Source organism: Microchirus variegatus (genome assembly GCF_963457635.1).
Source record: "Microchirus variegatus genome assembly, chromosome: 6".
Taxonomy (NCBI): Eukaryota; Metazoa; Chordata; class Actinopteri; order Pleuronectiformes; family Soleidae; genus Microchirus; species Microchirus variegatus.
In genome coordinates, this window is record NC_139807.1 from 26,707,001 (window position 1) to 26,729,127 (window position 22,127).

At 41.1% G+C, this 22,127-nt stretch overlaps 2 protein-coding genes across 2 annotated transcripts in view; one reads left to right on the plus strand and one right to left on the minus strand.

Moving 5' to 3' along the window:
• Nucleotides 1-5,874, plus strand: part of lgr4 (leucine-rich repeat containing G protein-coupled receptor 4) — a 38,221-nt gene extending 32,347 nt beyond the window's left edge. The window contains exons 12-18 of the mRNA XM_083891057.1: nt 26-91; nt 185-256; nt 349-420; nt 520-645; nt 1,517-1,614; nt 2,502-2,555; nt 2,668-5,874. Coding sequence (XP_083747183.1) covers nt 26-91; nt 185-256; nt 349-420; nt 520-645; nt 1,517-1,614; nt 2,502-2,555; nt 2,668-4,088 — 1,909 coding nt within the window. The 3' untranslated portion in view covers nt 4,089-5,874. The remainder of the gene's footprint in view (nt 1-25; nt 92-184; nt 257-348; nt 421-519; nt 646-1,516; nt 1,615-2,501; nt 2,556-2,667) is intronic.
• A 6,914-nt stretch (nt 5,875-12,788) lies between these two features.
• The window catches only part of mybpc3 (myosin binding protein C3), a 44,397-nt gene continuing 35,058 nt past the window's right edge, over nt 12,789-22,127 (minus strand). The window contains exons 23-31 of the mRNA XM_083890855.1: nt 18,571-18,705; nt 17,839-18,006; nt 17,609-17,697; nt 17,261-17,456; nt 17,036-17,175; nt 14,819-14,978; nt 14,588-14,724; nt 14,021-14,207; nt 12,789-13,321 (exon numbers count right to left, since the gene is read on the minus strand). Coding sequence (XP_083746981.1) covers nt 13,284-13,321; nt 14,021-14,207; nt 14,588-14,724; nt 14,819-14,978; nt 17,036-17,175; nt 17,261-17,456; nt 17,609-17,697; nt 17,839-18,006; nt 18,571-18,705 — 1,250 coding nt within the window. The 3' untranslated portion in view covers nt 12,789-13,283. The remainder of the gene's footprint in view (nt 13,322-14,020; nt 14,208-14,587; nt 14,725-14,818; nt 14,979-17,035; nt 17,176-17,260; nt 17,457-17,608; nt 17,698-17,838; nt 18,007-18,570; nt 18,706-22,127) is intronic.

The window sequence follows — 22,127 nt, forward strand, 5'->3', positions numbered from 1 at the left end:
TGTAATTGTTTGTTTTCTTCATCAGAGACTTGTCCTACAACGAGATCGATGAGCTCCCGTCTCTTCAAGGCTGCCTCCACCTGCAGGAGATGTGAGTCTTTTTTTTCCTATAATAAGACATTTTTGTCGCAATAAAATGTGCTTGTTTCCAATGCTAAATTCTTTTCAAATGTGAATCACACAGAAGCTTTCAGCACAACTATATTCATCAAATTGAGAGAGACACTTTCCAGGGTCTCTCTGCTCTGCGTTTACTGTAAGTGAACTCATTCTTTCATTCTCCGTAACTGTAAAACAAACAAACCTACATTTACATCTGGATTCTGATTCATTGTGTTTTTACAACAGAGACCTGAGTAGAAATGAAATCCGAGTCATCCACACAGACGCTTTCCGTTCCCTCACTGGACTCACCAACCTGTGAGTACGATCCGGGTGCGCGTGCTAATGACTGCAGAACCCTGGGAAATGGGTTTTAATTGTTATTATTTATATATGTGTGTGTGTGTGTGTGTGCAGAGATCTCAGCATGAACTCTCTGGCTGTGATTCCAATGACTGGACTGAGTGCCCTCAGTCAGCTGAAACTCTCAGGAAACCCACAGATGAAAAATGTGCTGACGGCCAAAAATCTGCCAAAACTCAGGTGAGGAACAACTTCATTTTGAGTTTTTGACAGATGAACCTGTTTCCTTGCTTACGAGTGTGATGAATGTTTGAATAAGTGAGAGCGTGTAGGGAAATCTTTTACGCTTGTGAGGTTTAAAGGGATAGTTTGGAAATTTTGGACATAAGACCTATTTTCCAACTCAGCCGGTGTGATGGAGACGTCTGGAGACGTTTTCAAGAAATTTCATTTAGTTCTTCTAGTTGCCGAGTTCGCCGGTGCTTTGGCTAGCGCAACTCAATGGTACCTGCTAGCATGGCATTAGAAACACTCATACCGACTCCACAGTGCACCCGAGGCAAATCAATTGTAACGGCAGACTATCGATGTAAATATCTGTGTTGATAGAACAATATTTGAAACAAAACTAACCTCGCATCGCATGAATTTTTGAGGGACTACTTTCTCAGCACTATACTTCCGGCAGCGGAATCAGTCCGCCGTTGCCGGAAGTATGACGCGCTGCTGCTGCTGCTGAGACATAAATCCTTCAAATTGCAAGGTTGGTTTTATTTCAAACATTCTATCAACACAGATATGTACGTCGATAGTCTGCCGTTACAATAGTCTAAAAAATGTAATTAAATTGAAGTTTCTATAAATCACATCTGTGACAGACAAACAGACCTAAAAGCATTATCTGCACCTCTTCACTGACATTTAATGAGAAATCCAGCTGAGTCTGTTTTCCACACGATTGGAAACATCTAAAAAAAAAAGCAAAATCTGAAGGGACAGATGTTTGCAGACAAATATATTATTTATGCTTTTTTCCAAGCGTGGTTTTCAGATTCTGCACCATCTGTATTCTCACCACTGGACCTGTGTGTGTTTGTTTGTTTGTTTGCAGGTCCATCTCTGTCCCGTACGCCTACCAGTGCTGCGCCTTTGTGGGATGTGACTCACTGACGAGCTCCTCTGAGGAAAGTGACTTCAAGAAGTCTTCAGGTGGGAAGAGTTGTTACTCCTCAACAACATTTGTAAGGTTTGAAAGCAGATCAGCAGTGCGTTTCACAGATCATACACTACCGAATCAAAAGTTTGGGGTCACTTAGAAACGTCCTTACTTTTGAAGAAAAAGCACTTTTTTTTTTTTAATGAATATAACATTAAATGAATAAGAAATACACTCTATACATTGTTAATGTGGTAAACGACTATTCTAGCTGCAAACGTCTGGTTTTTAATGGAATATGTACATAGGTGTATAGAGGCCCATTTCCAGTGTTCTAATGGTACATTGTGTTTGCTAATGGTGTTAGAAGACTATTGGATGATTAGAAAACCCTTGTTAGCACAGCTGAAAACCGTTTTGCTGGTTCTTTAACCAAAGGGCGAAATAATTATTTTGAATAAAAATCATTATATCTAATCTTGTCAATGTCTTGACTATATTTTCCTTTAATTTTGCAACTCTTTGGTGAATAAAAGTGTGACTTTTAATGGAAAATACAAAATAAATTTTATAGGTGACCCCAGACTTCTGAACGGCAGTGTAAATGAATGCAAGGAAAAACACTGAGTGAATTTAGAATAAAGTTGTATTTGTAACCTATACAACTAGAGTTTAAAAAGGGTATTGCAATAAAATATTGGAAAGCATTGCTTCTCCTCCTCCTCTCTAGATATCTGAGGTTGCCAGGTAGTTTGACGATCCGCTTTTAGCCTTTTTCCACAACATAAACGGCATTTGCAGGCTATAAATATATATTTTGAAGCCATGTTTCTTTAAAGTCTTATGACGCGTCATTGTCATTTTATGAGTTACTACTCGCAGCTCCTTCTTTAACCTTTGCATTTCTCACTTTTTTGCCCTCTTCATTATTATTTTACAGCAAAGGAGGATGTGGAGCGTGTTCCTATGATCATGCACTGCTCTCCCTCTCCAGGTGAGCCTGAAACTGCTTTTTCACGTCTGTCACTTTGTGTCTTTCTTTATTTTATTAATCAATATTTCAGAGTTTAAGAGCTTAAACCAAAGTGTCCCATTTCTGAACCCAGGAGCTTTCAAGCCATGCGAGCACCTCCTGGGAAACTGGATGATCCGCCTCACCGTCTGGTTCATCTGCCTGGTGTCGCTGGTGTTTAACGGCCTGGTGCTGGTGGCCACTTTCTCCCCCTCGTACAGAGCCGCAGGTCTCCCCCACTCCCTGTCCGTGTCTCTGCCTCCTGCTCGGCTGCTGATGGGACTGCTGGCTCTGGCCAATCTTCTCACGGGCGTGTATGTCAGTGTCCTGACGGTGCTGGACGTCGCGACCTGGGGCTCTTTCGCCGAGTTTGGCGTGTGGTGGGAGATGGGCCCCGGCTGTCGGATCACAGGAGCTCTGGCTGTGTTCTCTTCGGAGTGGGCCCTGTTGTTACTGTCGCTGGCGGCGGTGGAGCGCAGCGTGGCTGTGCGGACGATTCTCGGGAAGGTCATGATGTCGCAGAGGAGGAGCGGCGGCCATCGGGGATGTTTCAGAGGAGACCAGCGTTTCAGCGTGGCTGCAGGCCTCCTGGGGCTGCTGGCCGCAGCCGCAGCATGCCTGCCTCTTCTGAGCACCAGCGAGGAGTCGGCGTCTCCTCTGTGTTTGCCCTTCGCCGGCGGCGACAGCCCGGCTCTGAGCGTCACCGTGTTTCTGGTGCTGCTCAACGCGCTGGCGTACCTGTTCACCGCGGCCGTGTACACTCAGATGTACTGTCACCTGGGGAGGGTGGAGCTCGCCGACCCGGAGCAGACGGGCGCCCTGCGTCACGTAGCCTGGCTCATCTTCACCAACTGCATCTTCTTCTGCCCGGTGGCTGCTTTCTCCTTCGCTCCTCTCCTGACCGGCTCTACGGCCGGCGGCCCAGAGATCGCCAAGTCCGTCACGCTCATATTCTTCCCGCTGCCCGCGTGTCTGAACCCAGTCCTGTACGTGTTCTTCAGCCCGGCCTTCAGGGAGGACTGGCTGAGGCTGCGCGGACGCGGAGGTCTCGCCAAGGAGGGGAAGGCAGGCACCGACGGCCACGGAGATGACATCGGCGGCGGCGGCTCGGAGCTCACAGACGGCGGCTCCTCTGCTCACCTGGGCTGCGACTGCGGCGTGTACTCGCAGCTCTGTGGCGAGGCGGTGGTGTGCGAGCAGTGTGACGAGGTGCTGCACGCCAGGACCTGCTCTTCCCCGTCGTCGTCCTCGGCCGTCTGCAGACACTTAGTGAAGTCTCACAGCTGTCCCACCCTCCTGGCGGGAGCGGCCGTGTGCCAGCACGCCGACGGCTTCTGGGCAGACGGCGGCACACCCTCCGCTCAGTCCGAGTACGCCGACGAGGGCGACTCGTTTGTGTCGGACAGCTCGGACCAGGTCCAGGCGTGTGGCCGAGCCTGCTTCTGTCAGACCAGAGGACTTCCCCTCGTACACTACTCATACAACATACCTCGAGTCAAGGACGAAAGGCGCTAAAACACGGACGGACGCTGCGAAACAAAAACATGTAAATGCTTTTATATCGAAAGTTGGAAATCGTTGAAACACTCTTCAACCAGCACTTATTTAAACAGAGATCATTTAAAGGGAACTTGGAATCCATTTTCTCATCACACAAAAAGATCCTGAAAAAGGAACATGTGGTCACCAGTGCCTTTCTCTTGCTTCTGATTGGATATCATGATGTTGCAATGTACGTGTCAAAGATATTGTGATTTAAGCTTTTTATTTTATTTTATATTTTTATTTTATTTTATTTTTTTAAATAAATAAATGTAGCAAGTGTAGTAATCAACTTTAGACTTTTTTCTGTTTTGAATGTAACTTTCAGGCGATTTCTTTTTTCTTTTTTTTTTTCCACCCACCACAGAAATGTAATAACGTCAGCAATAACCTCTGGCCTTTTCCCGCCTGTGATCGTACAGTGTGAGGTCGTATGTGCACACACACACACTTCTTTTATGTTACTAAGACTAAGAATGTGATTTAAACTTAAAAATTTTTTTTTTTAAAAATATCAGATATCACTGTTTTAGCTACGACCGTGCTGGGTGGTTTTTAAAAAGATGTTATTTATTGATTGATTGTGGACAGAGGTGATTTCAGGTGTAAGAATGGTGGCCTTTGAATAATCACTTCACAATAAGACTGTAGTATTTGCCAAATGGATTCACAGAAAATAAACACATGCATTTTCTTTAGTTTGAACAATAATTATCGTTCTTTTCTATATATTTTTTTATCCAAGCGAGGGCTGCAACTAACGATGATTTTCTCGATTTAATCGAGTACTTTTTGTTTTGTCTGTAAAATTTCAGAAAAACCTGAAAATGATGACGTTTTCAAATGTTTTCAAATGATTTATTTGTTGTGTGGAGCAAAGAAACCCAAAAGAATTTAACGACTCATTTGGCGATCGTTGAATAATCGACCGATCCCTGCAGCCCTAATCCTAAGCCTTGTGTCTCTTTCCATCATGTTCTTTGATTTAAGTTAAACTTCAGAGCTGCAACAAACATAAACACAAACATAATTAGCAAGTTTTAGATTATGTTACCTGCGTTCAGATTAAACATATCCAGTTACCCGAGCTTTATTCATGCTTAAATAAGCACACGGAAATCAAAGTGGTGTTGGTTTTCTCGTCTGGCTCCTGCAACAAAGAGCAATACTTGTTAAAAATGTGCTTCTGATCTTCTTTAAATGGCCTGTGTGTAAGAATTACTCGACTCTACTGTTTTTTTTGTCTTGATTTTCCATGATTTTCCACTTGGTACATGGTGGATTGTTTTTTTTAGTACCTGTTCCAAGCGAGCCGAGTCGATCATAAAATGTGACGTCCGACAAAAGAATCAAAGCGAACAACGCCAAAGTGTAGATCAATTTGAAAAGACTTAAAAATCCCGAAAACGTATGTTAATCTCCGACATTTACCAAAGGAAATGTCTAAAATCCCAATATTGAACAAAGGAGTCAATAACCCCGTTCAGAGTCGATTAACAAATCTTTTTAATCAACTGATTCTAACGATTCAGTTGCACCGAAAAACAACCGTCACAGCATTCGCGTGCAGCCGTGCTATGGCAACCGACTCCACCCACATTGGGGAGGTGCTATAACTATGACAATGTACAGGAGTGGTGCTAGAGCCATGTCATGGAAAAGCAACATTACTGACATCTAATGGTGAGACTGCAGATTTCAGCAACCCTACACTTTCCTTTGTTTATCAGACAGTATTAAATGCTGTCTCTCTCACCGTCTCATGACATTTCCTCCTCCCATGTTGATTTATGGGTTGGATTTATGTGGGCTGAGCCATTCTTCTTCTTCATTTGCATAATAAGCTTCTACTTCAAAATACACATGGAAGCTTTATAAAAACTTCAATAAAGCTGCGACTCATTTCCTCCTTCCTCTTCACTGGTTCATCGCTTAAACGAAGGCTACGGGAACCATGTGATTTTCCTTTTAAAGGATTACACACTTATACAAACATACGTATGGGTAGCAGAGGTGGAAAAATTACTAAAATATTGTACTCAAGTAAAAGTACCAATACTTTGATGAAATTACTCAAGTAGAAGTAAAAGTAGTCATCTGAAAATGTACTCAAGTAGAAGTAAAACGTAGTTCATTTGAAATGTACTTTAAGTAAAAGTTACTTAGTTACTTTGCGTGGGGTGTGAAGGTAGTAGAAATATGACAGAAATCCAAAACTATTTTGGAGCTCATGCGCCCGGCACGACACAGGATATGACGTCACTTTTGGCCACGCCCTCTATGTTCACGCGCCAGTGCTGGTGCTAATCACATCATCATTCGTCTGGTTCTGGTGTATATTTTCCCCCTGTAGGTTTTCATTGTGCTGAGTTTTTATTTTTACTCAGTAAAGGATAGGATTTATAAAGTAACTAAGTACAATACTTGAGTCAATACGTACTCAAGTAAAACACAAAATCCTGATCTTAAATTGTACTTAAAAAATACAAAATACACAAAAAAACTATTCAATGCAGTAACTTGAGTAAATGTATTTCGTTACTTTCCACCTCTGATGGGTAGTATTATTTAATATCTGACGCTGGATCCATTAACCGCACACAGATTAATTGACGTACAAGACAAAGCAAACCGGGGAGGTCTAAAAATCAAACTCGCCTTTTATTTTCAATGTCGATCGGTCGATTCGAAAACATAATTTTGTGAAAAGTGAAAACAAGCGAGGGTAATTAATGTCTGCGTTTCGTGACTGTGAGACAGCAGAGTCAACAAAAGTGTAAAAGCAGTGCCAAGATCACTATTATTATTGTTATTGAAATGTGAAAATGTGGTCATTCAACCACAGACATCTAAAGACAAGTATCTGCAATTTTTTTTTCATTTTTAATTATTTGTGTGTGTGTGTGTGAGAGAGTGTGAGTGCAGGTAAATTTGAACCAGAGTCAAAGACCATGATGGAAGAGAAGCAGGGAAACAAAGTAGATCAATCACATTGTTATTTCATGAATCCTCCGCTTGTGCAGTTTAAGTTAAACGACTTTTTCTGTTGTTGTTGTTGTTGTTGTTGTTGCCCTGAGTAGAAACTGTGAGTGACGAAGGACGGACCGACGCTCGGTGTGCCGGAGCATGACCGTACACATTGAGCTGCATACGCCCTCGGAGCGTGTATGCACAAGTGCGTGTCATGTGAGCGCTCAGGAATTTAGCCCATCTTTTCTCTCTCTCTCTCTCTCTCTCTCTCTCACACCAAGCGTGTTTCATTCTCGTTTCCCTGATAATCTTCTATCTTTCTAGGTTTTTATTGTCATTTTATTGACTTGTTTTTTTTTTCCCTGACCGGGTGTGTCAACCGCTGCACCAACCAAAAAATGTCCCATGATTGTTTGAGATGTCCCATCTGGTGAAAATTCTAATAGTTTTCTTTCTTCCTTTTAAAAAAAAAAATATATATATATATATTTGTATGTAAATTATTTTGAAAAGCAAACAATCAAGAATGGGATGCTAAGTAAAGAAGCTACCTCCTCACCTGTAGAGGCTACCAGCAGTGCTTTGTAAAGGAATAGTCTATTTTTTATTTGTCCTTGCTTTGTCGTTTGTATTCTCATCATTTTTTTTTTTAGTTTTGTTGCAAATTGTGGGAGGAAATGAATATTATGTACTCTAACTGTGATCATTATTATTATTATTATTATTATTATTATTTTAAAAATCAAAGTATAAACTATGAATGTTCTCTTCAGTTTCACATAGATAATTTCAGTTTAAATTAAATCTTATTTGTAGTTTTTCATGTGAGAGCTCCCCAACTTTTATTATTATTATTATTATTATACTTATTCTGTTTAAGTAGCAAAAATAATTCTATACATTGTGTATAAATAAAATTGGAAGAACAAAACCACTTGGATTGAAACGGCGTCATATGTTGATTTTTTTTAGGGGTGGCGACGTTAAAAATAAAGTGGTTAAGATTCCCTGATGATTGAAACGCTGACAACAGTCCTGCAGGCTACACGCTGCACCAAAGCATCATGGGAAAACATGATGTTTAATTTCTAATGTTGTTGTTTTTAGTCTCATGATCCAGCAGCAGCAGCTGGAAATAGCAAAAGAAAAATAATTTAATCTGACCATTAACTGGATTTGAACTCAAAGAACACTTGGCAAACGTTGGACACATTTCCCCCCAAACTAAAGCTGCTGTCAAAGTTGATTTTTCTAACTTCTGGCTAACTTCCTGTGCGTCTAGAATTGCCCTCCCTCTTCCTGCTCCTCATGAATTGTGTACGGCGTTGATCATGAGCAGAGAGGTCCGCCTCTTTCTGATGTTCTGGCCCCTGATTGGACAAAGTGTTGTTGGTTATTCGGATACATTCTCCTCAGGTTAATCTGAATAATTTGTTTAGGAAAGTTTGTAAAAAAAAAAAAAAAATTCAAGCAAAGTCCCACAAATAAAGGTTTTAAATAAATAATTATCATTTTCTTCCATCATTTACATTTTAATAGTTCAAATTCTGTAAACAAAATACCTTCTTCCTTTTTTTTTGCTGTGACCTGTAACCTCACTGATACATTTCCTTTCCTGTGACTGTTTCAAAATAAAAGTCTGTTTCACTTTTCATGGGAAGTACTGACATGTTTGGTCTGTGTTTGCAGTGACTTTGTAAAGTCTCACCGAAATCTGACCTTTGAACCTCGACCTTTGTGACCTTTATTTCCCTGTTGGTCAAAAACAAGACATTTTCTGATTCTGAGGCTGGATTAAACTGGCTTGTCGGCCACATTTATATAGCATACATAGCCCATGTGTGTTCTGTGAACATAACATTACTCCCTGTTATTATTATTATTATAAATAATATTGTAAAACTCTTGTAAAACATTAAAACAAGAAAAAGGGCTATTGCTAGAATCAGGGTTATGCTTTTATTTTGTTCACGTGTCTTAAAGTGTCTGTGATCGGCCATCTTTAGAACGTTTGAGTTCCATCACAGCAGACTGATGTCATTATTACTCACCGCCATCACATAATTATGCAATCTAGTTTAAGTGCAGTTGAATTCTCTGTGGTTATCTTTTTCTAAAGCCTTGTAAATCCACCCTCACTTCTTTTTCCCTCGAGCTTGTGATGTTCCCAGAAAAACTGGGACTTTTGACTACGGGGATATACTGTCTAGATTCATCTAGATTTACCTGCTGACCGCTGAGACTGTGAGATCCATGTCACTTAAAGGTCACCTTTTTAGTTTTAATGATGAATGGAGGCCACCGTAGATTCTCCTACATGCTCGTAAGGGAAAGTGTAGAACATTGGTTCTCAAAGTGAAAAAAAAAACAGAAATAAATCCCATTCGTAATAATTTTAATGACCAGATTGCAGTTCTACAATTTAGCTATAAGTAATATAAGAGTTAATATAATGTAATTTAAGCATTAATATAATAACACTTTATAATTTACTGGGTAATTACCCAGTATTTTTGCCATTGTTCTTACCTTCTAATTACAGGTTAATACCAAGTAACACATTTCTGTTACCATATATTTACTGGGTAAATAGGAATTGTGGGCTGTAGCTACCTGCTTATTACCAGCTTATAACCCAATAATACACTAAAATTCACCATATAGAAACCATTTAAATACTCTATTGTGTTTACACTTATTGGTTTGTATCCAGTAATGTCCAATAAACATTTAACAAGCTTAATACCTCCTGGATTAAAACTATCAACTGTAATTGTGCGCGGGCCGCCAGAAATGTTTCTGCGGGCCGCCATTGGCCCCCGGGCAGCACTTTGAGAACCAATCCATTCATACATGTATAAATATGAGTTTAAAAGGCACTACTTGCGTATTAAAAATGTATATTGTGCTTCTTTTACATTGAGCTTATTAAGCTTGGAATTATTGTTGAGAAAGAAATTCACATTTATATTTATTTACTTTCTGAGCCAATGAGGAGCGAGTTGGAGGTCATGTGTCAAGAGAGATGGAGAGAGAGAGAGGGGGGTTCGATGTGACGTAGGTAACGGCTACTGCGGTGCTAAACAGTACAAGTTATCGCGTAAAATGCGTAACCCACACTATTTCCTCACGTTGGTTACTTTATTATTTAAGTAAACAAACAGTGAAGTGTACATGTTCAATGGAGGGGCTGTTGTGAACCATTTCATCTGATGAGGAGCTAATGTTCGGACGGTTAGCCACCTGCGTTAGCCTAGCGCTACGGTGAGCAAGAAGCTAGCACTCTGGGATGCTAGCCTCTATGGGGCGTGTGTTCGCTGACACGGAGATGAAGCTGGAGCACCATGGAGATCTGCTGTGAGGAGCTTTGTGGCCACTATGTTCCCAGGAAAAGGTGAGTTGCCATCGTTTGTTGCCTTCTTCTAACTCGGGAAAGTGAAGAAGCTTCCAGTCGGGTTAGCTACTACAGTGTTTATCAACCTTTTTTGTGCCAAGGTACATTTTGTTTTCATTGAAAAAATCACGAGGCACACCACCAATTATACTCTGTAGCCTATATTAACAATTTAGTCATTCTTATCAAAGTGTCTTGAATTTTTATATCCATATTATTTGCAGATAATTAATTATTTGTTTTCAAAAAAATGTTTTTAGTAGAGCTGCAACTAACGATTATTTTCGTAATCGATTAATCTGTCGATTATTTTCTCGATGAATCGGTTGGTCCATAAAATGTCATAAAATGTAAAAAAAAAAACATTGATCAGTGTTTGTCAAAGCTTGAAATGACGATGTTCTTGAATGTCTTGTTTTGTCCACAAACCAAAATGATTCAGTTTTAATGATTTCTTTGTTATGTGGAGCAAAGACTAAGAAAATATTCACATTTAAGAAGCCTAAAACAATCAGAAATGTTGTTTTAATCATGAAAAAAGCTTCAAACCGATTAATCGATTATCAAAATAGTTGGCGATTAATTTAGTAGTCGATTAATAATTAATTTCAGCTCTAGTTTTTAGACCAATTAGGTGAAATTGGATAATTTCCCACGGCATGCCTGACAATCTCTCACGGCACACTAGTGTTTGAAAAACACTAAGCTACTATGTACGCAAGCTGCAGCACACCAGACCTGCAACAACTAAACTTGGTATTTATAAATATCTTGTCGACTATAGGGTTTACGTTTTATTTTCGTCTGTTAACATCCTGTGTATGAGACCATTTAGTGTCATTCAGTGAGTGAATACTTCTGCCACGTTACCAACCACTCCTGAGCTTTAACCTGGTGACGAGTGGAAAATAAATAGAACAAAAAAGAGACACATCTGCATATTGTGTGAAGGAACAACCATGAAATGTGATAACTCCTGTTTAAGTCCAATTTATACTCCTGCGTAAAGTGCTCTGCGTAGGTTACGTAGAGTCCTCTGCGTCGTCTCCGACTGCACAAAATATTTTGAAGTGTCCGTCTCTCCGTCAAGGGACAACGGAGACGGCAAGAGCTGCGATTGGTCCTCAGGACAGGCCGAGTGAAGCTGCTCTGTGCCGGCTCACAGTGCGCACCGAGCGTCCACAGTGGCGGAGCTGATCACCGCCGACAGCGTCGCTGCCAAACTATAAATACGTCATATCTTAATACACAAACCACATGTTTAGACTCTAAATGGCCAATTTCTCGCCTCAAATTATCTTAAAACTGCGTTCCGTGACACAGAAAAGTGAGAAACGGCCACTGTTTCAACAACAACAGTCTTTCTCTCTCTTTCTCTCTCGGACGCCATTGCCCACTGTAGCCAAAAGCACAACAACCTTGCGCAGCGACCCCTACTGATCGGACGGGAAATTGCAGCGTGTATCCGTCCACGACGCAGAAGTATGAAGACTCGAGGGGTGTCCATGGTTACTCAGTCGGATAACTCATTACGCAGTCGGAGAAGTATAATGTGGCCTTTACATTTGACCCGTGTTGGCTTTTCACACTTAATTTGTTGATTCTGGTCAAGTCTTGTGTCAAAAACACTGAGTGTTAACAGAGGTGCTGATGCTGGTCTTTATAGAGACGCCAGCGACGCAGCTCTGTGGATGTGTTACAGCTGTACACTGAGAGCGAGGTCACAGGAAATATTTACATTTGAGGCATCAAAGGACCAACTTGTTGAGCGATCTCGCACTCTGCAGCCTGCACTTGCCGTCACACGCTCTCAGCAGTGAAAGAACATCCTACATATTCCAGCACTTCACCCATATCCACATCCCTGCGGGGTTTGCACATTAGACACATGCCTCACACTTGTGGCTGTAGAACTAAACCCTTGTCAATCCTCATCCACTCCACTGGACTTCTGACTGTCATTGAAATGCTTTTTACATTTTCTGTATACCTCAGCTGCTGCCGTGACCATGGTGGTACATTAAGGAGCACTCTCGCATGTCCTTGTTTCTTGTGTGTGTGTGTGTGTGTGTGTGTGTGTGTGTGTGTGTGTGTGTGTGTGTGTGTGTGTGTGTGTGTGTGTGTGTGTGTGTGTGTGTGTGTGTGTGTGTGTGTGTGTGTGTGTGTGTGTGTGTGTGTGTGTGTGTGTGTGTGTGTGTGTGTGTGTGTGTGTGTGTGTGTATGTGTGTCTGAGAGAGTGAATGAAATCACTGTTTTGTTTTTTTAAATAATTTTATGCACACAAATAATCACACAAAATAATCCAAGAATGACAAATCATAAATGAGTCTGACTCCACATTGTCCAGTTTGAAACGAGTGAGAAATAAGAATCAGAACACATTATTTCTCTTACTAATACTTTCCAGCTTCCTAAACAGCTCATGGGTAATTTCAGCTTCCACTTTGTTTTAAGCCCGCATCGGAGCTCACTACATTTTGAAGGTTGATTATAAGGGGAAAATCGCACTACCCCTTGCTCCCCCCTTTACGTGAACACGCTAAATTTAGGGTTAGGGGAGGTATTGGGACAGGGCCTTAACCATGAGTTTACCTCAATCAGTAAATGAATGGTACATAATGATATCAACATAACAGTGAATATGACACAGACAGATGGTAGAAGAGGGAATAGTTGCTAACACACACACAAAAAAGACGAAGATGCAGGTGAAGAGCGAAAAGACACACAACTGTCGCCATTCAGTAATAAAACCACTGGACACAGATGGCTGGACCCTCTCTTCGGTCAACGCACAGAGCCTCTTACTTTTCAATTTTCTTTTCCTCTTTAACGATTTGAGCTGCAAAACGGGAACAAAAAACAAGATACAAATGAAGTGGTCAATATTCATTTTCCAACACAACTATTAACCAAATATCCAACATAATAATTGTATTCTGTGCGGTGTTGTGGCAGAAACAAGGTTATTAAATTTATATATATATACATATATATATATATATCATTTTTTAGTTGCAGAGGTGATTTACTTTTTAAAAAAACCTTATTTAATCAGATTTTAAAATAAAATACAATCAATTTTAGAAATACCACAATAAGAAAATGAAGTGTTAGAATTTAGAATTAAAGTAATTGATTTATTGGCAGAAATTGAATGTACTAATCATAATAGTAAACATGTACGTGTGTGTGTGTGTGTGTGTGTGTGCACAATACAACAAAAGTATACAAGCATAATATCAATTGTGTTTGTACAAGTCTAAGTATAAGTCTAGTTTTCATGTTTTTGTGCAGATACCTTTTTATATGCACTTTATGCAAGGGCCTTGCTTTATGGAGTCCACCATTTTGCACATTTTAAGTTGTGAGTGTCATTTGGCATGTGAAGGCCACTGTAGTTCCCTGACATACTTTTGTTTGTTACAATTCTGAAGTCTCACCATTAGATGCTGCTAATTCTTACACACTGAACCTGTTTGTTGTGGACGAATATGACATTTATTTTGATGGACAAAGTAGGTTAGAGAAGGACACTTACAGCGGACCTCCAGTTTGCACTCCACTGTGTCTTCTCCGCTGTCATTGACTGCTTTGCACATATACACTCCCCCGTCGAATGGACAGGGCTTACGGATCTCCAGTGTCAGGACGCCGTGCTTGCTGAGCATTCGGAACTTGGCTTCATTCGTGATGTCCATCTTGTTTTTGTACCAGGTCACTTTGGGCTAAAAGGGAGGACAAAATATCACAGCATATCAGGTACCTGCTCACTAAAGTAGCTGCTGGGGCATGTGAAAAAGATCACAGATCTGTGACTGAGTTAAATTGCTGATATCCAGTATGTGGGTCCCATAAGGGATATGTTCGGGCTGACAATATTGGCCCCAAGTGGGTTTGTCAGTGGTTTCTACGGTGACCCCACACAACTTTGCCTTCTTCAAGCCCATGCCCACTTAGTACTTAGGGCAAACCCACTTGGAACCCACATTGTCAGCCCGAATATAACCCTAATTAATGGGGCCCTTGGTACATGCTGGCTTTAGATTGAGATATCCCTAATATAACAACGACACTCAATAAGTTTTTGTGTAATGAACACACTGACCTTTGGTATGCCTCTGACTGAGCAGCTGAGGGTGGCGTTGTATCCTGCTATGACAGAACGGCCCACTAAAGGATGTGTGAACTTGGGAGCCTCTGCAAAGTTATGGTCCTTATAGGATGGCGGCTTGTACGCCATTCCTGAGGAGATGCAGAACATGAGCACTTACATTTTCCATTCAGCAGTTGCACTGAAATATTCTGTGCACAGAAATAGGTTGCAGTCAGAGCTCACCTGTTTTCTGGATGTAAGCACTGTCCTTGGTGTTGCAGGCCTCAGGGCTGAGACCCACCAGGTTCATGGAAAAGACCCGGAAGACGTACTCATTTCCCATGATGAGGTCTGAGGCAATGCAGTTGGTTCGCCTGTACTGATCGCAGACTGTGAACCACTCCTTCATATGAATCAGAAAATAATTTATGTTAATTGAGTTGTACACTTAAAGGCATTAAACAGGCTTTTTTTTTTATCAGTGGGAATATTTATTTGGCTTTTACTCCTGGGGCAAATGGCACCAGTTGGCATCTGAGGGAATGTAAGACGTGGGTGAACTGTTAGCATAGCTGTTAGCATTAACATAACATTATCCCGTGGTGGGTCAAATGTATCTATTGGGTTAGGGTTAGGGTTAATGTCAAGCAATCTAAATTCAGTATAAAAGAGGCTTTATAGGAACTCTGGTGCAGAAACTATTTCATGGACCTGAGGGAACTCTGAGGTTCTTCATTGGCTTAATAGTTTTGGGGATACAATGTATATTTCCATCTTTTGTTGGTCTTATTCAGCTCAGAAAGTTCCCGCCCTAAAGAAACACCTTAAAAACACCATAGTTTTCCGTTCTTATGTAATGCAAACAAGAAGAGTATTCACTCAACAGTTTCAGAGAACTTTCCCAAATGTACCTCTTGTGTAAAGTTGTGTCCTTGTCAGACAGTCAGTAATTTACCCCAGGTACTCCAACGCCCCCTAGAGTCCAAACACATGCAAGTTAGATTAATTAGTAACTCTAAATTTCTGCTATTTCTGCTAAATTTGCTACGCTGTGTGATTTGCTGACTATCTTCCCAGTGTGGGATGATAGACATTGCTCATGGATGAAATTATGGACAAGGCGTGTTAAGCAATTTGATGCAATAAATAGAAACACAATCTTAATTTGCTCATTAAAATATGACAAGTGACATCCTGTGTCCATTTAATTTAAAAAATACCTCCATAATCCACCTGAAGCAGACAGACTTGTGCAACTATTTATATTTTATTTATCGTCTATGCACGCTAATGAAATTGAATGTGTGGACTTTAAAGTACATGTGCGCTCGGCACTGTTATTGTTAACATCTTAACAGGTACACAGTGCATTGTCACTGGTAACATGATAACAAACAACCCTAAGCTTGCTATAAAGAGATGCAAATGAAATTAATTTGATCTAAAAATGCCTACAGTGAAACATGAACCGTCAGCCGAGCTGGGCTGAAGAACAAGGGCCCGCGCGTCACCGCACAGACGATCCAGACCAGGTCAAGGCTACAAAGGATAAGATTAGGACATTCCTGTTTGACTTCGTTCCTGGCAGCTCATGGTGGAGGATGCTGACAGCCGGAACTCTTGCCAACAAGCCCATAATGTATCACTCCCTACATAACAGAGTGTGTGCTCAGCATTGGCTGATTACAGTGTCACCGGGGTGGTGAAAATATCCCTGTGTGTCCATGCAGCATTCATCCTCCCACATGGACAGACTCACGCACTTGTGTTAACAGAGAGGGGAGGTTCAGATGGTGGCTGTCAGAAGGAAAACGAAAGACCTGCAATGGATCTGTTTCAAGTAACAAGAAACTCAGAGCTACAATGACACAGTGACCATTAGCTTCCTCTGTGGGGACCTCACCGCTGGATGTCACAGGTTATTTTCCACTTGGTTCCCTGGAACCTAGACCTGACTTGAGACCAGCTTTAGGCCACAAAAACCATCACTGTATTCAGACCTCTTTGTGTCAATATGTCTCACACTGGATCATAATTGTGACAAGGAACGAGGCCAATTACATTGTTTCTGTGAAATTTGAATTCCGCTTTCCTTAAACCCCATTTTCTAAGGCTAATGTTGCCCAATGCCTGATTTTGAAACAATAGCAAGAAGTGGGCTGAGACCTGAGTGAGTTAGAGCAGGAGGGAGAGTGGGCAGTATTGCAGGGGGTTTGGTCTGGTAGTGAATTTGACACATATTTGCAGCTGTGGAAAGTGAAAGGGCACATGACAACACTCCACTTTATAAAAGAGCGAGGAGTCTTGGACAAAAAGCTGCATGCTGGTTGGACAAGAAGGTGACAAAAGCATGCACCAGTGACGCAAGCATGGATGAACAAAGTCAGCGGCAAAATTCAAATACTGGAGCTGTTGTTTGAACAAAGATAAGCCACTTTCATAACGTGGATAAAGTCTCACCATGGTTTTCTTGTCAGCTTTCTGAACGGTGTAACCAGTGATTTCACAGTTACCGTCGTCCTTTGGTGGCTTCCACTCGAGTGCCACATTGAAGCCCCAGATATCCATGATCTTCAGATCCAGAGGAGGCCCTGGCAGATCTGCACAAGAGGCATGACTTATGTTATGCTATGAGGTCATTGACGTGAATCCAGCTACATTCTTTTTTTATTCAGTCCTGCTTACCAACAATCTGCAGGTTGACACACGCTGTGTCCTCCACGTTCTCAATCTGGACCTTGAGATCATACTTCCCAGAGTGTTGTCTGTCCGTCCTCCGAATGAAGAGTATTGTATCCACGTCGCTGTTTCTCACGCTAGCGAATGAAGGGTTTAGAGGCTCGCCATCTTTGCTCCACGTAACCTGTGGCCTTGGCTTTCCCTGAATGACCAGAGAAGACAAAAGAAGCTCATCAGCAAAAGCTGCAAAAGCCTGATAACGGCCATTTATTTGAATCAGTGTTTTCAAGCAAAGAAACTTGTAAAACATGCAGGGGGGTGGGTCACCAGGACTTAGGAACCCTGATATAGCACCTGGAATGGAATCATGATGTTGACAGTGTCGCCAACTTTCTTGATGAGAGTCTGGCGGAGATTTCTGGGGATGAAAATCTTTGGACGTTCTGAGGGGAAAAAAAAGAATCAAATTCCAATGTCTTAGGCTGGAAAGATTGATTTTGATTTATAATAAATAAATGGATACAGCCCCAAAACAACAACTGTAACCAGATGTCGTCAAAAGGCATTTGTCCAGATCTACTCACGCATGATCTCCCTGATGGTGACGGCTTGATCCAGAGTGGAGGGAGGACTGGGTCCCGCCATGTTGTAGGCTCGCACACGGAACTGTAGCTTGTCCCCGGTGTTGAGGCCCCTGACAACCAGTGATGTCCTTTCAGTCAGACCCTGAATGGCCGGTACCCATTCATCCGCTGTGACCACAACACACACAAAGTTCATCTGGTCCTTCTGTTTTGGTTTTAGTTTGATTAGATGTTGATCATTTATTGTAAAAGTCAGAGAAAACTGGAACTAGGGCTGCAACGATTACTCGAGTGATTCGACCAACTCTGGATCATTGTTCCACACGGACCGGTTTTACCAAAGCACACGGATTTCAGCTGGTGCGATGACGGAGAGTGAACAGCCCGTAAAAGGCAGAAAATGTCCAAAGTGTGGGACCATTTCAAGCTTAAACAAGGAGCCAACAAGGTGCAGTGTAACCACTGTAAACTACAACTGGCCTACCACAACAGCACGTCCTCAATGATTCAGCATCTGAGCCCAAAGCATCCGGTTGCTAGGTTAACATGGATGTTAGCTGATTAAATGTAGCTTACTAAGGCTGCAGCTATCGAATGTTTTGATTTGTCTGACCTTTAGGTTTTGTTTCTGGGGAAACATAACACGACTGATAATGTGTTACACGTTGATACTGTGCATGATATGAAACGTATCTTATCAAAAGCAAAGCACAGGCTGGCTCCAGCACTTACTTCCCTCCTTGCAGTATTCAATCCCATATCCCTGGAGCTCACAGGAGCCAATTCGCTCAGGCCGCCGCCACTTCAGCGAAATGGAAGTGTCGTTGATGTCGTCCACACACAGTCCAAGCGGCTGACTTGTCGGGGCTGGAAATGGAGGCAAAGGCCAGGAGAATTAGCTATGTTGTCAGTAAAAGGATGGATGGATGGAATCAAGAATTCACAAAAATCATCTTTGAAACATCTATGACTTCAGTTCTGCTAACACCAACCAATACAATGTCATACATAAAGCAAATTTAGGAACAACCATCAAAAAAGGGCAATATTATTTTATTTGATCTGCGAAATGAGTGACTCGAATGAAAAGCCAACTGACGCATCATCAGGGAAGCACAGTGGTTTCTAGGAAAATATGATTAACATCAGGAAATGTTGCAAATATATTTGCAATATTATATTTTCTTTTTTATTATCTGTGTTTTTTAGAGGGAATATGCGAATATCATGCGAACCTGTACTAGTGTGGAGTTATTCTACAGTATTCATGACAGTAAAATAGACCATTCTAAGTTAATCTACTGCAGTAATTCTGTTCTCAACCAGTAGAAAATGCTCAGAACACCTGATTATGTATGAAAAAAAAAATATCGTCATATACCGTGAAACCGTTAGAATTTTGAAAAATACTGTGATATATATTTCTGGTTGTACCACCCAGCACTACCCTCTCGCTGTTTTATGTCCAGCAATTTAGCGGGAGATGTAATGATGGCTCTACAAGAGAGGCTTAAACATTTCTTTAGGCTGCATTTGATGAAAAACGGCAGCTTTTATCAGAGGAAATGATACATACTTTTCAAAAGGAGTGGTATAAGAAAACGGACAGAGCAACTGTAAACTCTGTAGACTCTGTAAACTGAAGTCAGGAGACTTTTATAACTCTGTCATTGACAACTTTGTGAAGGAACGGCGTATGGACTTCATCTCCAAATGAAATAAGCAAGTGCACTCCCTCTTTTGCACGCGCGCACACACACAGTTTAAGTTTCTGTTATAATACAGTACTACAATCTTGATATTCTCAGATTGCGTGGTGCACTGTCTGCAACATATGAAATACTAATTTAGTGTGTGTACGTCTTGGTCTGTGACTGCCTGCCTACCCTAGAGCTCACCGCACGTCACTGAGAATTGGTCATAGATAATAATAATAATCCCTTATTTGAGGGAAAAGCTGTGGCCTTGATCTGCAGCAAGTGGCTTTATACATTTTTGCACCATGAGTGCAGCCTCGTCTTTGAACAATTAAGGAATGGATAAATGTTTTCCCTCAAAAGAAGCACAAACGGTGATTAAAGATAAACTGTAGCCAGCATCACGATGAAATAACACATAATCACAGTTCAGTGTGTCTCTGGTTTATGTTTAGAGATAAACTGGGCAAAATGAGTTGAAAAGGTTTAGGTCTGAGCAGCGTGGAGCCTGATTTCGATTAAAATTGATCACAAATTGACTTTTCAAAAAACAATGTTTGTAAAACAAAACACACATATTTATATCTGTTTCTATAGAGCTCTGGTAGCATCACACAATCCCATCATGCACCAGTCAGAATCAAAATAAACAAATGTGTTTAACTCTTTTAACACCTAAGCCTCATAATGTCCGTCTGGAATTGTTTTTGCTTATTGTAACCATAAGAGGGCCAGACAATCCTGTTAAAGTCCTGTGAGTTAGAGCTTTTGCCCATATTTCCACTATATGGAAGTTAATTACAGTTTTCTTCATGTTAAAGTAGTGTATTAACAATTTGAAATGCTAAAAAAAGAAGGTTTTATTTAGAAAAACACTGCAGTTGTACATTAACAATGTGTGTACTCTTTGTTACTTTGTCCACCTATATTCAATATTTGCTTCCTCTTGCACTTTGTGGTTTCCTCCTCAGTGCACTGGAGAGGTGCTTCAGTTATGAGATCTCTAAACATCATCCTTTATTTGCTTCATCCTTTTTTTATATCCTTTATTCGTTTCCTTCCATTTACATTTTATCAATACATAAACTTTTCCACCTTCATTAAGATTTAAAAAAGTATATACAACACAATATTTCAGATGTTCTGGGGTCTCAATTCAGGTTTTATTAAATGCAAAAATGCATTTATGAACAGGTTAAACCCACCCAAGACACTGGCACCAGCTCCCTTACGACCCTCAGAAGATAAGCAGTATAGATAATGAAGGAATGGATGTTGAAGAATGAACCACTGACCCGTCAAATGAATGACAATTAAATAAAATCTCACTTGATCTAAAATGTATCTGAACGATATTCCAGTCAGTACTGATCCAATTTCCACTGGCCTGTTCTCCTGAAGGGCAAGCAATGGCACAGGTAATATTTAGACCACCAAATATTTAGTTTTTCTTTATGTAGCAGTGGCTCTTTGACAGCGCGAGGACAGACAGTGCTTAGATTTCATTCTGGCCTCGTTGATAATGTCAGGGTTTCATTCCTGTCCTTGGGACAAGGACAAGATGAGTATAGTGGAGCGTAATATGATTGTGAAAGAGGTCGAGGTCGAGAGGTAATTTTCCATGTGTTTTGTGGAAAATCAATGCTTCACATGAATTATATACATCTATACATATACATCTATATACGTCTGTGTTTTTAAAAGCAAATGGCATGAAATCATTACGGGACACTTGCAACATCATCATAATTGGCAAACCATGTTTTAAAGCTTTCAGACAAACAAACCATTGGAAATTAAAGAGAAATGCAGCCTATTAAATGTCAACATTGATGCCATCATTTGATATCAATAATTATTTCTGCAAAATGTCAGATAATTAAAGGTTTTACAATTCGTTATGTTGAACATTTCACGAATCTGAGGCAAAACATTATATATTCAACCAATTCTATGTTTAACGCCTACACAACACCTCAATATAATACCCACTGTGGAATTGTTGTGGTTCAGGCTCTGGTTCTGGCTCTGGTTCAGCAGCAGGAGCAGACTCTGGCAATGGTTTCTCTTCCTCCACTGCATTTTCACAAACTTCAGAAACTTCTGCCGCTGGCATCTCTTGCTCAGCTGGAGCTGGTGGCTCTGTCTCAGGAAGCTCTGCAGCTTTCTCCTCTGTTGGCGTCTCCTCTGGAGCAGCTGGTCTTTCTTCTGCTGGTTCCACTGGTTTCTTCTGAGCCGTCTTCGGAAGCTTAGGCTTTGTCATTCTTCCTTCTTTGCTGCTGATTCAAGCTGGCGGGTTGTCCGAGTCCACGTCTGCTGCCAAATGCCTTCCTCTAACCTTCACTGTAATTCTCTCTCACTCGCGCTCTCTTGTCCTTGTCTTTTTTGTCGTCGTAAAATTCTTTTGGCAGCAGCAGCAGCAGCTCCCGATAGAAGCTTGAACTCTGCCGTGTTAAGCAGTTGATCCCAGCAGATCCTAGCACTTCCCAAGTCATTATTTTTAGAGAGGGATGCCATGGATAGCTTCCTCTAATCTGTTGTTTTGCAAACAAGTGGCCATCTGGATGCAATGATGTTCCTTAAATCAACAAT